The 16,337-nt window shown below is 35.8% G+C and overlaps 4 protein-coding genes across 4 annotated transcripts; 2 read left to right on the top strand and 2 right to left on the bottom strand.

Annotated features, from left to right (window-relative positions):
* Window positions 153-3,595, bottom strand: LOC104769301 (serine/threonine-protein phosphatase 7 inactive homolog). Its single transcript, XM_010493473.2, has 11 exons — window positions 3,429-3,595; window positions 3,138-3,301; window positions 2,976-3,026; window positions 2,287-2,895; window positions 1,528-1,971; window positions 1,296-1,436; window positions 1,092-1,193; window positions 806-1,009; window positions 620-691; window positions 497-517; window positions 153-397 (listed from the first exon to the last, which is right to left on the bottom strand). The coding sequence occupies exons 1-11, from the start codon at window positions 3,439-3,441 to the stop codon at window positions 332-334; spliced, it is 1,887 nt and encodes a 628-aa protein (XP_010491775.1). The 5' UTR covers window positions 3,442-3,595; the 3' UTR covers window positions 153-331.
* LOC104769303 (ribosomal RNA small subunit methyltransferase H) lies at window positions 3,733-5,795 on the top strand. Its single transcript, XM_010493475.2, has 5 exons — window positions 3,733-4,205; window positions 4,366-4,596; window positions 4,694-4,762; window positions 4,870-5,062; window positions 5,270-5,795. Exons 1-5 carry the CDS (start codon window positions 3,822-3,824, stop codon window positions 5,698-5,700), a joined length of 1,308 nt encoding a protein of 435 aa, XP_010491777.1. The 5' UTR covers window positions 3,733-3,821; the 3' UTR covers window positions 5,701-5,795.
* LOC104769304 (argininosuccinate lyase, chloroplastic) lies at window positions 9,739-12,431 on the top strand. The gene is made up of 5 exons (XM_010493476.2): window positions 9,739-10,144; window positions 10,395-10,775; window positions 11,154-11,302; window positions 11,411-11,867; window positions 11,958-12,431. The coding sequence occupies exons 1-5, from the start codon at window positions 9,827-9,829 to the stop codon at window positions 12,210-12,212; spliced, it is 1,560 nt and encodes a 519-aa protein (XP_010491778.1). The 5' UTR covers window positions 9,739-9,826; the 3' UTR covers window positions 12,213-12,431.
* Window positions 13,591-15,321, bottom strand: LOC104769305 (CBL-interacting serine/threonine-protein kinase 5-like). Its single transcript, XM_010493477.2, has one exon. The coding sequence runs from the start codon at window positions 15,032-15,034 to the stop codon at window positions 13,703-13,705; it is 1,332 nt and encodes a 443-aa protein (XP_010491779.1). The 5' UTR covers window positions 15,035-15,321; the 3' UTR covers window positions 13,591-13,702.

Here is a 16,337-nt window from a genome sequence, read left to right on the forward strand (position 1 = left end):
TCGAAACAAGTTGGTGTTTGTTTTTGTTTTGAATAAGAATCTTTTCAATTTTTGGATCTGCCTTTACCGTAGCTAATTCCCGATGAAGTAAGCAGCTGGTCATATCTTTGTTTGATAGTTGGATCAATTTGTAAATTTCACAAATCCTTAAGAGGGAAAATAATGAATTTGATAGTACTATTGTAGTAACGAAAAAAAAGCTAAACCAACATGAATTACAGTTGACTAAGATGTTAAGTTACAGTTGATTTTGTACAGTACAAAGTTAAAATGGAAAACAAAAGGAAAAAGAAAAGGAAAGCAAAATCGTTGGGTCTCAAGTCTCAATGGGTCAGAGAGAAGATGACATTTGGCTTATGACCTCCAATGTGGCTTTCGTCTTAGTTAAGTGATCCATCTACGTTTTGTTCAAAACACTCTTATTAGTTCAATCACCAATTCTTTACATTTCTAAAAAATCAAATATATTTTCTGAACTTTGGTCTCCAGGGCTTACCAATTCCTTCTCTCTGTTGTCCTGCGCATTATACAAAGGACAAAATTCACAGGTCAGTCTTTTACAAGAGATTACCTGCTTGCGAAGAAACTAATAAAAAAAGGGTTTATAATGAATTTATACCCTAGTTTGAATCTCCTGTTTGAGAGCGCTTATCAGTCTAAACAAGTAGTCGTAGTTGGATTTGTGAGGCTCCTGCCATCATCGCAATCATATACAAACAATCAAGATCTTATATCATAAACCATCAATAGAAACATTCACCAGTGCAACCATACAATGATCAATAATGTTTGATTATGTTGTTACCTCAATGCTATCTGGAAGAGGAAGACCTTCAAATACTTGAGGAGGCTCTCGAAGTTGAAGGATCTGACTCGGGTCATTTGGCAAAGGAACGGTCCAAGAAGGCGGATTAGCAATCCCAATTGATGCAAAACTGTTTCCAGTTCTGTTCTCCCACATTTGCGGTTGTTGAGTTGAAGATCTATCATTTATGATCTGATGTTGTAACTATGAAAGAAAACACAATAATTAGCCTAAGACAACGCAACAAGCAGATGTTTGAAATTTCCAGCGTTTTTAGTTTTTTTACCCTTGGAACATTTTCGACTGTGTAAGAAACAAATCTGGGTTCTGTGAAGTTGGGAGGCTCAAGAACAACATATGCCCCTTCGTTTTCATAGCTTCTTAAACCCTGAAAGTGAAAATTAACAAAAGAACCAACCAGTTTTAAAAACAACAGGAACAGGTAGCAGTGTGACTCTGTTTGTTGTAAGACGAGGCTAATGGAAATGACCTGTGAGAACATTGAAGCACTGAATACTGTGCAAAGCTTTCCAGATTCTACTTCATGATCTATGGAGTAACCACTTAGCATGTTTCCCATGTCTTCTCGATCTGCTCGTGCATCAGGGCCTTCATGTGATCTTATAATCATCTAAGATGGATAACAAACAGATACAATCTATATAAATAACACATTGGAATATCATAAGGAGACGGTTTTTACCCAAAAGTTTTACACTTACCTTTAAGTTTGACTGTTTTAGAAAAGTCTCGGTGCAATCAGCTCCCCAAAGAAGACCCTTGTAATTGCTTTCGCTCAGACCATCAGCCATCCACGGACATGACCATAAAACATGGTTAAGAGTTATATTCTCGTCATCGTTATCACCAATTTGTCTCCTCTCAATCTTGTCAAGTTCCTCTAAAGAACCCAAAAACAAAGACGGATTCACAGTGTCTTCTTGGACCCGAGAACTTTGAAAGAGACCTCCATGAGTTGTGTAGACGCTATTTGATATGACCGATGCCAAAGGTAACATTTTAAAACAATCGATACACTTGGAGTATAGCATCGGACCGTGCTCTCCATACCTGTCACATATTTCTTTCAAGAAATCAAGCTCTTCTGCAGAAACTCTTGTTTCAGAGCTTCCTCGAAGTAAAATTACATTCTCAGGCATCTGAATCTGTAGTTAGAAACAGCAAGTATCGATCAGATGGGAACAATTATGATATAAGACAGTTAAACAGATAAAGTGAAAGAAAACGTAACTAGGGCCTTAAATCTAATGCTTTCATGTTAATATTAAGCAAACTCATGTTGAATATACTATTTGTGATTACTGAAAACAAATCTAATGCCTTCAACATTAACAATGCTTAAGCACAGAAAATAGTGTTTTTATAGTTTAAAAGACAAAACACGGGAGAGGCCTAACACTTGAACTAACGTTCCATGACAAACAATCTAATAAGATAAAAGGAAAAAAGTATATATGTACCTTCCAAGCTAAGAGAACCAAGAACACTTCTAGGCTCCAAGAACCTCGACCAATGTAATTACCGTTGAACACAAACGACTGATTCTGTGAAGGTCTGCCTGATTGCTCAAAAATTTTGAGGAGATCGTGCAACTGACCGTGGAGATCCCCAACCACAATCACTCTAGAATTCTCACTATTGATTTTAACGCAATTAGATTCTTTGTTTAGAATCTGTGAAGCACGATCCACCAAAGAAACAGCCACAGAATGTGGTAAGACCATAGGAAACTCAGAAACAGAGTTCTTCCATGTGAACTGATTTAACAAACCCATCAAAGTCTCAACCCATCCAAGAGTTAGTACTGACTCCAAAGGCCATGAGATTGGCTCCAAAACAATGTCACCAAAATCCCCACCCACAGAATCATCTCCGTTCCCCAAATAAATCTCCATTTCCATTGGCTCAGTCATGTCATCAAGATGATCAACAGTTTCAGGTTCGTATTTTCTACTTCCCATTCCTTGTAAACTTGCTATCATCCTAGTCACCTGTTGCTTCTCTTGATCATGCAATGTCTCATAGTGAAACCCACGAAGAGACTTTAAAGAACGGTCTGAGTTACTCACCTGCACAACAATTCACATTTACTGCTCCACCACATTTACTCTCAAGACAACATAAAAAGATGTAGTATATATATACTTACCACTTGCTTTAAAACCGAACACAGAATTCGAGTTACACTATTCTCCGGATCCTGATGAAGCAAAGAACATAACTTTGGGCGTTAAGGGTGCAAAAGCATATAAAGATAAAGACTTTACTAATAAACTCAGACTAACATGAAGAGACTGAAACTGTTTTTTACTTTGAGGAAGTCACGATCAGCACCACGTCGAGATATTTCTTTCAACATAAGCAGAGTACGCAGTTGCTTATAATTCTTCATTCTCGTTGTTTTAACCGCACTTAGCTTCGTGAATGCGAATTTGCAAGCTTCAAGCTTCGCGTCTAGAACCCTTTTCGATATTTCTACAGAGAGAACATCATATGTTATTACATTACTGGTTTTTGCTCGGACACAGAGACAATTTTTTTCATGGGGAAGAATCAAATCAAACTGACTGGAAAAAACAAAATCGATCGAAGAAACAATTACCTGGAGGCGGCATATCGAAAAAAATTGAAAATTTCACAGTGAGTTGACAGAGAACGAGAAAGTAACCACAGTGCGGTGAGGTCGTCGGCGCAGTTCCGGCGTCGATGTCGATTACAACCGCCGTTTCACCACCGAAGAACGAGCGTTTTCGTTTAACTTCTTGCCGGTTCTAGGGCTAAGAAACCACGCGCATTCCGCTGCTTAGAAAACGAAAAGGATGTTGTTTTTCAATACTAATGGGCCGGCCCATCATTAAAAAGGCCCAAACTTAGTAAAACAAAAAAAAAACCAGTCATCATCTCTCTCTCGGAGTGAGAGATTTGTGATTGAAACCAGTCGAATTCGTTCTTTCTGATAAACCTCAACAATGGCGAAAGAGAAGGCTTAACGGGAATGGCCGGAGTGATTAGGGCTAAACATCTGTTTCTATGCTCGTCGATTCTCGCGAGCAACAGTAACAAGGTTCTATTACGCGTTCCTCGGCGTAGTATCAATGTGATTTCTGGGAATCTCAATTCGAGCGAGACGAAGAAGAAGGAGAAAGAGAAGAGGAAGAGGAGGAAAGAGATTGAAGTAGCAAAAGCGACGGCGGAAGCAGTGGTGAATAAGGAAAAGCGGAGGACAAGGTCGAGCAGAGAGTATGAGCTCGCCGACGATGGCGATGTCCCCTCCTCACATGTGCCTGTGATGCTCGGCGAAGTTGTCGACATTTTCTCTTCCGTTCGGTTGCGTAGTTTCGTTGATTGTACTCTTGGCGCAGCTGGTCATTCTTCTTCTGTAAGTTCATCCTCCTGATTTTTTTTAGCTAAAATCGAACAAACTGTTGCATAGGAATTAGATTATTAGGTTTGGTGAACAAACTTGTATGCTTTAGATGTTTAGTTGCTATTGTTTGGATATGTAAATGGATTGTGAATGTTGTAATTTGCCATTTCAGATTATTCAAAGCCACTCTGAATTGAAGCAATTTGTTGGAATGGATGTTGATCCTGTGGCTAGAAAACTGGGGCACTTTCATATTGATTCTCTCATGCATCCAACTTTGAAGGCTTCTATTGTGTTGAAGAACTTCAAATACATCAAATCTGTGATAGCTGATACTCAACCGGGGTTGTTAGATGTTGGTGTTGATGGTATTCTTATGGACCTGGGAATGTCATCTATGCAGGTATTTCACAAGCAATTTTGTTTCTGTTTCCTTGGACTATTTTGTTGTTGACATCACTCTCACACGCTTTCTACAACCTTTTTTGTATGTATGGTAGGTAAACAATCCTGATAGAGGGTTTAGCGTTCTTCAAGAGGGGCCTCTTGATATGCGCATGGATCCTCAGGTGAGGGTTCTCAGATCTCCTTTCAGTAGATTTACCCTGAGGGGTTTTTGAATCTCTTGGAATCTATGCTGAAGTTTGTCCTAACCTTATCCACTAACATGTGACAGGGGAGTCTAACAGCACAAGATATAGTGAATTCTTGGCCAGAATCTGAACTGGGGAGAATCCTACGGGATTATGGCGAAGAAAGCAACTGGTATTCACTTCAGAATAGAATTGTTAAGGCTAGACTTAATGGCGGGTTACATTCTACTTGTGAACTAGTTGATCTCATCCGTAATATGTCACCAGGAAGCAGAGGTATATATACCATTTGGTTTGACTTAGATGTCCGTAATCTATCTTGAGATTTCATGTTTTCCATTTGCATCTCAATGAGAGTTTCCAATTAGTGTTCCTAGTCAAAGATTTTGGTTTGCCAGGTATTGGAAAACAAAAGAATGAGTATGTGTGAATGATAATCCTTTTAATTTTTTATTCATTCGACTTCCGTTTGAAATGCTATAGGAGGCAGACAAGGTTGGATAAAAACAGCAACACGTGTGTTTCAAGGCCTAAGGATTGCAGTGAACGATGAACTCAAGACGCTACAAAACTCACTATACTCGTCGTTCGATGTTCTGTCTCCAGGTGGAAGACTAGCAGTCATCTCCTTTCACAGTCTGGAGGATCGGGTTGTTAAACAAACGTTCCTCGACATCTTAGGATTTCAAAGAGAAGAGATCAACGGAGAGGCAAGTAGTAGTGTAAAGCCGGAAAGGCAAATCGAAGAAAGTATAGAGAAGGAGTTGAAAGATAAAGAAGCATGGATCAAGCAGACAGTGATTGCGTCGAAAGGAGTGATACTGACAAAGAGACCAATAACGCCTTCAGAGGAAGAGGAGAAACTGAATCGCAGAGCCAGGAGTGCTAAGTTGAGAGTGATTCAGAAGTTGTGATTGCTCTATGAAATGTTTTTTTTTCTTCATTATTAGATTGGAATTCGTCAAGTTCGATTTAGTGGAAGTGGACTATCAAATTGTTAAAGCTCTAACTAAGCTCCCCCCATTCAAATAGTTCAGGTTTATTACAAGAAAATTACATATGAACTAAAACCTAAACCGTGTTAAACCAAACGGAATGATTTCAAATCAGACCGGTTGATATAAACAATGTTTTTGACCAAACCAGTTAGGTATCTGACTGTTGTCGCCTCCTGTAAACATACCAGTTAGGTATCTGACTGTTGGCGTTTGAAAGCGTAGAATTGAGTTTTTTACAAAAACTAGGAAGTGGGTATGTGTTGGAATCGTGTATACATATATATATATATATATATATATATATATACTATTAATTGGGGAGCACACATAGGATAAAAAAACAAAACAAAAACTATAACATATATCCATGTTGCCAAACAGATCCACTTGCCTACATAATTTTTAAAAACAAATTAAAATTTTCTAAAATAATGATAACAATTATTAAAGACTAAATGATTAACTCTTTTTATAATTCAAAATATTCCAGTATTTTAAAAAACTATATTAACTATAAATGATACATTCCTATATTTTATGAAACTATATTAATTACAAATAATAAATTCAAATATTTGACATCTATATAAAAAAAATACAGCCAATAAGATTACAAAATAAAAATTTTAAATATTATAATAAAAACGAAATTATTTATATTAACAATTCTTTGAATTTTATATAGTAATTAAAATTTTATAAAATAAAAAGAGATTTTTGCAATTAATAAAACTTATCATTTAAGATTTTCATAACAATTATATCTAATTAAATTTGAATAGTAACTTAACTTCAATTTAAACAGATTATTTATTTTAAGAAATCTTGAAATAAATCAGTAATTAATTTACCAAAAATCTAAAATTTAGGGATTATTTCTAAAACTAACCTTATATATTTACTCTTATCGGTTTAATAGGAATTGCAAAATCTAGACAACTAATTCATTATTCAAATCGAATCATCCATATAGATTCAAACATATTGTATATACATTAACTGAAAAATAAATAAGATTTTAAAAGATTTTATATAGATTTTTGTTGTTCTAAACGTAAAAGTAAAAAACGTTAAGCCTGACTCTTTCCAGCCTATAAATAGAGTAATCGATTTAACATTTACGTATCATATACAGCACTCTACACTATTTTTGTATCTCTTTGTTTATGCAAAAAACAAAACAAAATGTATGTGTCTTAGTATTTAAGTTTGCATATGTATATTGCTAACATCTATTATATTCTTTTTTAGTTAATACTATGTTTTATGTCCTGTTTATTATTTATTATTCTTATGAATTGTTAAATTTATAATTTATGTCGTGTACATAGCATATACAAATCAAGATTTTTTTCCAAAGACTAATTTTTTTACCTAGAGATTGTATATAAGTGAGGATTGTGGTATAAACGGGTGTTCATCCAATTGACATAGCATTTGCAAAACAAAAAAAAATTACATTTGATTGCTTAAAAGAAGTCCACATTTTTTATATGAACCCGGTAAGTCACAAAATACTATATTAGTGTTTGTTTTCTTCAGTCTTTATATAGATTTATTTAAGAAAAATCTATAGGAATTTCTTACTAGGGTATATAGTTGAGCCTTGATTTAACATTATCAATTAACTTTAGAAACCAACACATAAAAGTACAATTTAATCCTCCATGATTGTGTTGTTAATTTGAAATCAGCTGTATATTAAATTATATTATTTTCTTATTTTTTTCAAATATATGATGTGAACAGTCTTTTTTTAAATGGCACTATAATTTGGGGTGTATATGGAAAAGAAAACAAACAACACACATGCCAGTAAAACTTTATAACATGAATACCTTGAAATTTGTTTTTTAAGTCATCATTATCTTTAAAAAATTTATAAAATAAAAATAAAAAGATTACAATGCAAAATACCACATAAGATTAGAAAATTTAGATAACAACATTCAGTTTTCAAATTTTTAATAATTTTAGTCAGAGTTAATTTAAGAACATATATTTTGTAGAATTTAGCTATTTTTGGAATTAAAAAAAAGAATTATTTTTTTAAAAAAATATAGAATTTTGGATAATTTCCATTAATTTTGTAATAATTTTGTAAAAATTAAATACTCAAACGAAAAATGCGGATATCCTGTTAGAAGATTTCCCTATTTATTTATTTTTGACAACCAAATACGGATATTCTTTGCCCAACCTCTTATCCGCTGGACTAATATAATTATTGTCAAACGAATATTATAACAGAAATTTACATTTGGTGGATACAATATGTCCAAAATATACATGCCTATGTTCTCTCATTTATAACTTATTTTTTATCGTTTCCAGGCCAAACGATGGTCTGATCCAAGTCTTAAAGTACTGATTAACACTCAAACACCCAAATATTCATAAACCAAAATGAAACTGAACCAAAAACCAAAATGACAAAAATTTGGGTTACAGATGTTATACTAAATAAATATGTTTACACATACTAAATAAATAATTCTAATTCTTGACATGTTCTATGACATCATAAAATACATTTAATGTCCTCAAATAAATCTTACTATTTTCAATTAAACTAGCATAAGTTCAAAATAAAATAAAAATAAAAATACATAAAATATGATCTATAACTGTTAAAAATATTAAAACAAAAAAACATAATCTAATATAGGTGAACCATATATAAAATGATAAGAATAAAGAAGTCAATTAATTTGTAATATTTTTATTACAACATATGATATATAAATATACTATGAATTATATTTATGTTTATTCCATACGGGAGTTTGAAAATGTATGCTTTCGTTTGGTCCCGTCCTGTATATTCTTTTATGCAACAAAAATTTGAGAAAAGGTGTAGGATATGATGGAACATGACAAAACGAAACGAGAATTACGCCAATCCTTAGCCAAAATCATAAGATACATAAACCATACCGCGCAAACATTGCACAATTGAGAGGAAGCCGCAACAACAATGCTTAGTTCTCTACTCATCTTCTTCTGATGACGAGAGTGATACTGAGACTGAGACCAAGAACCTTGTGTCTTTCCCCTTTCAGAGTCAACCAGCTTCCTCTCTTACATGTTTCTACTTTCCTCAGGATGGTGAGTGTCTCATTTTAGTAAATGTTAGATGTTTATGTTTGATTCACGGTTTTGATTTTGATGCTTTTGGTCCTCAATTTTGATTTTATCCTGCAGCTAACTTCACACGGATGGCCATTAGTCTTCCTGCCTCCAGTGATCTTAACGTTGTGGAAGTGGAGAAACCCGAGCCAGAGAAAGCTACTGTCGAAGTTGTGTATATTGAGTGCGAGTCTTTGGTTAATGTAGGGGATGTTGTTGCAGTTCTCAAGGTACCTTTTTTTCTTCTTCTCTCTTTGTGCTTCTGTCTCATGATGAAAACTGTTATATCCGTCTATTCGGAGACTGGAAGTATGATTGGCAAAGAATCTCTTTGGTCTTATTTTTTCAGTCAGTTTTAGCGGGACTCGAGTCCACAGATTGGATTTCACTTTGTACGTCTCTTAATAACGTTCGCCGGCGTTATTAAGTAACGTGTTTAGTATGAGTTTGAGTTTGGTATCCGAGCGAAAGCATCAAACTAGAATCTCGATTAGTATGAGTTTGATTATAAATACTAAAATAAATTGGTTTATAACATAACCCCGCACGTACGTGCGGGTCCGAACCTAGTATATAATAATAATAATATAATACTGAAATACATAAGTTAAAAACTAAACATCGAAACCTAAAAACATGAGTTTATATACAGTTATTATTGTATACTTTACAAACTTTTAAAGTAGCGTAGTGGTAAATGGTAGATTATCCGAGTAACATGTGCCGAGGTCGAATACAGGTTCAGACAAAATTTTAAAGTTTCATATGTAAACGAGGGACAAGATAGTAATTTCACTTAAGTGTCTTCTTCTTCCCTTAACCTAAACAGTTTTTTTTCTTTTTTTCTTTTCGACCATTGGTTTCGACGATTCCGTGCTTCGTAGTCTCCTCCAGGCTCCAGCTAACTTACGAAATGGGAGCAATTGATCTCTCTTTCTCACAGAGTATACTCTTATCTCCGTCGCGTTCCACTCCTAGCTCCTCCGTACATCGTTCCATCTCTTATCTCCCGCCGGGAAGCAGCAAGTCACGGAGTCTACTTCCGCCGTTGCGTTCAATGAGCCACGATGACGACACAGCCTCAAAGGAGGCCAAGCTATGGGGCGGAAGGTTCGAAGAGAGTGTCACTGAGAAAGTGGAGATGTTCACTGAGTCAATTTCATTCGATAAAGTTCTCTACAAGCAGGACATTATGGGTAGCAAAGCTCATGCAACAATGCTCGCTCACCAGGTTTTTAACTTCTTCATGCATTGCTATAAACTTCATCTGTTGATTTGATTCGAATTTGGGTTAGTTTTGATCTGGGGTTGAGAACTTCATGCATTGCTACAACTTAATCTGTAGATTTGATTCGAATTGGGTTTAGTTGTTTGTTGGAGATGGGAGGTCCTTTGCTGTTTAAACTTTTAAGATCATGATTTGTTTTAGAAACCAAGTGACAAAGCGTTATGTTTGATTTGATGATGGTTTGTTCTTACAGGGTTTAATAACTGATAGCGACAGGGATGCCATTTTGAAAGGTCTTGATGATATCGAGAAGCAGATTGAAGCTGGTAAATTTGAGTGGAGGACAGATCGAGAAGATGTGCATATGAACATTGAAGCAGCACTTACTGATCTTATTGGTGAACCTGCAAAGAAACTTCACACAGCAAGGAGCAGAAATGACCAATGTGCTACTGATTTCAAGCTTTGGTGCCGTGAGGCTATCGACACAATCATTGTTAAGATCAGAAATCTTCAGACATCACTTGTTGCATTGGCTTTGAAGAATGAGGCGTTGATTGTTCCTGGCTATACTCATCTTCAAAGAGCTCAGCCTGTTTTACTACCCCATGTCCTCTTAACTTTTGTGGAGCAGGTTTGGATTTCCTTCTTTGCTCAAGCTTTAGTTTTCCTTTTTGAGTCCTTTTTCGTTTAGTTTTCTGGTGAGGCTATGTTAGTCAAATTTAGCAGCAATTTTTAACCATAATTAGCTTTACCGGGTTTATGTTCTGGTGATTAGGCCTTCCTTTGTAATTCTGCATTGACTAGCCTGTGCCTTAAACCATCATAGGTTCTTTACATTTGCTGAGATATCTCTCACACAATCATCTTATACGCATGTGTTATCATCTTGTATGTATGTAGTGACCAATTAATCTTTTCCTGCCTCAGAACATCAAAGGGTTCTTACTTTCGCACTATCATCTTATTAGGATTTTACTTTCTTGACTGGTACTTTGTTCATGTATGGCAGCTCGAACGTGATGCTGGTCGTTATATGGACTGTCGAGCAAGGCTAAATTTCTCCCCCCTAGGAGCTTGTGCTTTGGCTGGAACTGGTCTACCTATTGATAGGTTTATGACTGCTAATGCTCTGGGATTTACCGAACCAATGAGAAACAGGTATGTTCTTAGTTCTTGCATTGGCTGCATCAACTCTCTCTCTCTAATTATATGTCTTGTTTAAGGTTTCTAATTTAGTAAGTTCTTTTTCTTCTTTATTTGAAACAGCATCGATGCAGTTTCAGATCGAGACTATGTGTTGGAGTTCTTATTTGCAAATTCCAACACAGGCATTCACCTGTCACGGCTGGGAGAAGAGTGGGTACTTTGGGCATCCGAAGAGTTTGGTTTCATGATTCCAAGTGATTCCGTTTCAACTGGAAGCAGTATAATGCCACAGAAGAAGAATCCAGACCCAATGGAACTTGTCAGAGGGAAATCTGCAAGAGTCATAGGCGATTTGGTCACTGTCCTGACACTATGCAAAGGACTTCCACTTGCTTACAACCGAGATTTCCAAGAAGATAAAGAACCGATGTTCGATAGTACCAAGACAATAATGGCAATGATCGATGTCTCTGCAGAATTTGCCCAGAATGTAACATTCAATCAAGAGAGAATTAAAAGAAGTCTCCCCGCCGGACACCTTGACGCAACAACTCTGGCCGATTACCTTGTGAAGAAGGTAATGTCAATTTAAATTTATCAAAATCTTCCATTTTGTCTCTAGAGTCAGAAAGATAAATATACTGTCTTTTTTTTTGTTGATTCTCAGGGGATGCCTTTTAGGTCATCTCATGACGTAGTTGGGAAACTAGTTGGAGTTTGCGTCTCAAGAGGCTGTGAACTTCAGGACTTGAGTCTGGAAGAGATGAGAAAGCTAAGCCCTGTGTTCGAAGAAGATGTGTTTGGATATCTGGGCGTCGAAAATTCAGTCAATAAATTCAGTTCCTATGGGTCAACTGGATCAAGCTGTGTAGCTGAACAACTTGGCTACTGGGTCAACAAGCTAAACATGACTACCACCTGAGCTGAACCCCAAACCATTAGCAAAAGAGTCTGTCTGTTTTTCTTTTTTGTATTGTAAGGATTTTGGTTGTCAAATACCAGGGAAACTTTCAAGTAAAATGTTGCAGCAGTCTGAGGTAGACAATGAATTTGGTGCCTTCTCGTTGCAAAACCCAAAAAAATAAGTGTTACTGAAAGTTTTGTAATATTTTAAATCTAGATATTGTGCAAGTCTTTGGTATGCTTCTCGTTTCAGATGTTCTCTAAAATATCAATGTTCAATTCAATATATCCAAACATCAAAATCAAATACTAGTGGATTGCACTTGGATGTGATTTTTTGGAACATGGGAGGACCCCACATGTCATGACATCCTCCTTAGGAGCTGCAACATCTGTTACATGTTACATGTTATGTAACTTACATTGTTCCAAAATGTCATTCTCTAATTTTTATGACCAAACACAAACTGACACAAACACATACCAGTAATAACCTCATTTGTGTTTCCTCTTCTCCAAAAATAGTTAATTGACTTAGATCTAATCTAATCTAATCCAAAAACTCTCCTTTCATTCTCGATTTAAATAATATCCCATTTGATGGTTGAGTCACTTTCTGACTTTGACACAGTTCTTGTCCTAAAATCCCATGTTATAGCCACCACTGATTGATTCTTTTTTTTAGATTATTGGTCGGATATTAACCTATGGTGAAACCTTTATATTTAAATTGTGATTACACTCAGTGGATTGAGTTTATCTTGTTATCTGGTGAACCTCATTCCTCTTGTTATCTTGACTTTAATCCTTGTTTTTGTCTGTATCCATTTTAACTTCTTTTGGGGATTTCTCTGTCACTTAACGCTTCTACGCCACTAATTGTTAACACGATTGGGTCTCTTAGAATTCTGTAGAAAGATGAAGTCGTGTCTATTGGTAGTACAGTTTTTTTTTCTAATTATATATATTTCTCTCGAACGAATCTACTCAATAAAACGGGTTAGCAAACATATTTTGGTTTGAGTGGGTAATTTTGCTACACTAAACGATCTCATTTATACAGAAAATTCAGATTAACATTATCTTCATCAAACCAATCACTTTTTTATCCCTATCTCACGATTATGACCAACTACAATTGAAGTTAGACATGTGATCAATCACAAAAAAAGTCGTCGGATAAATAAAATTAATTTGTTGCGACTTTGTCCTCCTCTCCACTAACTCGAAATAATATTCTTCAATGATTTGACCTGGTAACAGAAGTGTCGATCTTTTCGAAGTCTCTGAGACACTACACGTGGCTATCTTCTAAACCAACAAGACTCGACGTTACACTTTCTAATTTGTCGACTAAAACATAATTTAAACCCAAATTAATTTAACTAGTTTGTATGTAAAAACAACAAAAAACCAAAATTTTATTAAACCAAAGAAAAATTTAAGGTTCAATGTAACAGTTTCGTCTTATATACTACATTAACCGGAAACCGGTTTAATCAGAACCGGTCAAGAATCGTTGGAAGAAGCGTTGTTGTTGTTATTATCGCCGTGCCAAGACCAGACGATGTCGTTTAATGCCGGCCGTACTTGTTCTTCGTATAACCTATCGTACTCCAACGTATCTCCCGCCGATTTGCAGAACTCAACCACCGATATCTCCGGCGCTACTTCGAACACTTCCGCCGTCATCGAAAGCCGTCCTTTTCTCCCTTCCGTTTTACCTTCCATCTTCACCTTAAAATCCTTTGTTATCTTCACCTTCATGTTCATCTCCTTCGTAACCGTCTCGATCTTCTCCATCACCTCCGTCGCCGAAGACCGCGACGTGAACACCGATTGAACCTTCCTCTTGCTCTCGAACAAGCTCGACAGATCGAATCCGGAAGACATCGAGGAGATGAATTCGAACGCGTTGAAGAATTTAGGCGAGACCGGCTCTGTTTGATTCTCCCAATCTCCGTCTTCTTCTTCTTCGTTGCTCTGAGAACAGATCGGTTCTTCGATTTTGAAAGCTAACGGAGGAGTGAAGTTTTTCCGGAGCCAAGGGGTTCTGAGAATCGCCGGAATCGAGATCCGTCGATCTGGATCTACGACGAGGAGTTTCAAAATCAACCTCCTAGATTCCGGCGAAAACCACGGCGGAAACTCGAAATCAGCTCTGAAGATTTTCCGGTACATGTTCATGAGATTCTCGTCTTGAAACGGCAAACAACCGGCGAGGAGAACATACAAAACGACGCCGCATGACCATATATCAGCTTTAGCTCCGTCGTAACCTTTCTTCCTTAAAACTTCCGGCGCAACGTACGCCGGAGTTCCACACTGCGTGTGAAGCAATCCGTCTTGGAGGATCTGTTCAGGCAAAGCGGATAATCCGAAATCCGAGATTTTCAGATCTCCGTTCTCGTCTAAGAGAAGGTTCTCAGGTTTCAGATCGCGATGAGAGACGCCTCTGCTGTGGCAATAATCAACGGCTGAGATTAACTGCTGGAAATATCTGCGAGCTGCGTCTTCGTGAAGCTTACCTTTGGAGATTTTGCAGAAAAGCTCTCCGCCTTTAACGAACTCCATGACGAAGAAGATCTTCGTTTTCGTTGCCATGACTTCTTTTAGCTCGACGATGTTTGGATGACGAACGAGTTTCATGATTGAGATCTCTCGTTTGATTTGTTCCATCATACCTGGTCGTTTCATTACTTGATCTTTGTTGATGATTTTGATGGCGACGCACTCGTTGCTTGTTATTTCTTTGCCGTAGTAGACTTTAGCGAAGGTTCCTTTGCCTAGTAGTCTTCCCATCTCGTACTTGCCGAACAAGATTCTCCGTTCTTCTTCCATTGAGTTATAAGGGAAAACAAAAAAAAAGTAGAAGAAGGTGATATAGAGAGGAGGGTTAAGAGAAGGTGGTGTTGAATCAGGAGGTTTGGTTAGTATTGTTGTGAGTATATGAGAAGATATTATTGTCGTAGGTGAAGTAGAGTAATTCCATGGTGACCATGGAGCTTATTTGGGAGAGGAAGATGAAGATGACGATGAAGTGAAATAACAAAGGAGTAAACAACACAGTTACGTGGTGTTCTCTTTTATATACTAACTTGATCAGGCGCACTCACATGTTACACCGCAATACGTAACTTTTCTCTAATGTAAAAAAAAAAATTAATTATTAATATATATTTTGGTTTTTGTTGTCAAAATTAAATGTTTGCAAGTTACTTTTACTAGTTGTGCTGGCAAATTTTAATGTTTAAGTTATAGTGTTGATACTTAATTTTTTTTATACCTTTTCTATTTTTTGTACATGGTGTAAACTGTTTGCTAGATTTTTATTCTTAAGAAAAGGATTCAGGAATTAGGACAATAATTTCTTTTGAATCTTTTTCCTCTTTAATTTGTTTATTTTTTCCCAAACTTCTTAATTTGTTAATTAATTGGCTAAAATTAGGTCTTATTTCTTAGTAAATCGTTTACTATATAATTTTAGAATTCTAATTTATTGTAGCCCAATATGTAGGGAAAAGAGTGTTCAATCAATAATCAACGTCAAAGGGAATAGACAATCAATAATAAAGAGCTTATAAGTTTACAAGATACTATCAACTTTTAATTATCATTAATTACTTATTGGGTTAATCGATTTAATGCGACGATTTCTGTAATCTTCTATTAAAGAAATATATATTTTTGCTCGAATAATATCGTCGGAGAGAAAGGAATAGGTTATCACATTATTGACAAAATTTCCTTAAAATCATGTCAATAATTCTCTCCAACGGTCTAATGCCTTTTTGTCCCCTTATCTTATGTGGTGGTTCCACCCAACTTTTCGTATATTAAATTTTAAACTTCTTTTTTTTTGTAGTTAAATCATTTCATTAATTTTTAAGCATACAAATTAAGTTTCTAGTGTGTAGGCTATGAAAATTCTAAGTTATAAAAAATCTGAAAATCTATATACAAAAATATTTATATCTTGCTAAAGGATCAAAATTAGATTTTATTATGCTGGTATGATAAGTCTCAACCAAAAGGAACTTTAAAAAGTTCTACAAATTTTGTGAGGCTCAATAAACAATGTATACTGATCCCAACAATTATGTTTGTTTGGTGTTATAAAGATACAAAATATTTTTGTTATGAA

The sequence above is a fragment of the Camelina sativa genome, chromosome 20 (genome assembly GCF_000633955.1).
Source record: "Camelina sativa cultivar DH55 chromosome 20, Cs, whole genome shotgun sequence".
NCBI classification, from domain to species: Eukaryota; Viridiplantae; Streptophyta; class Magnoliopsida; order Brassicales; family Brassicaceae; genus Camelina; species Camelina sativa.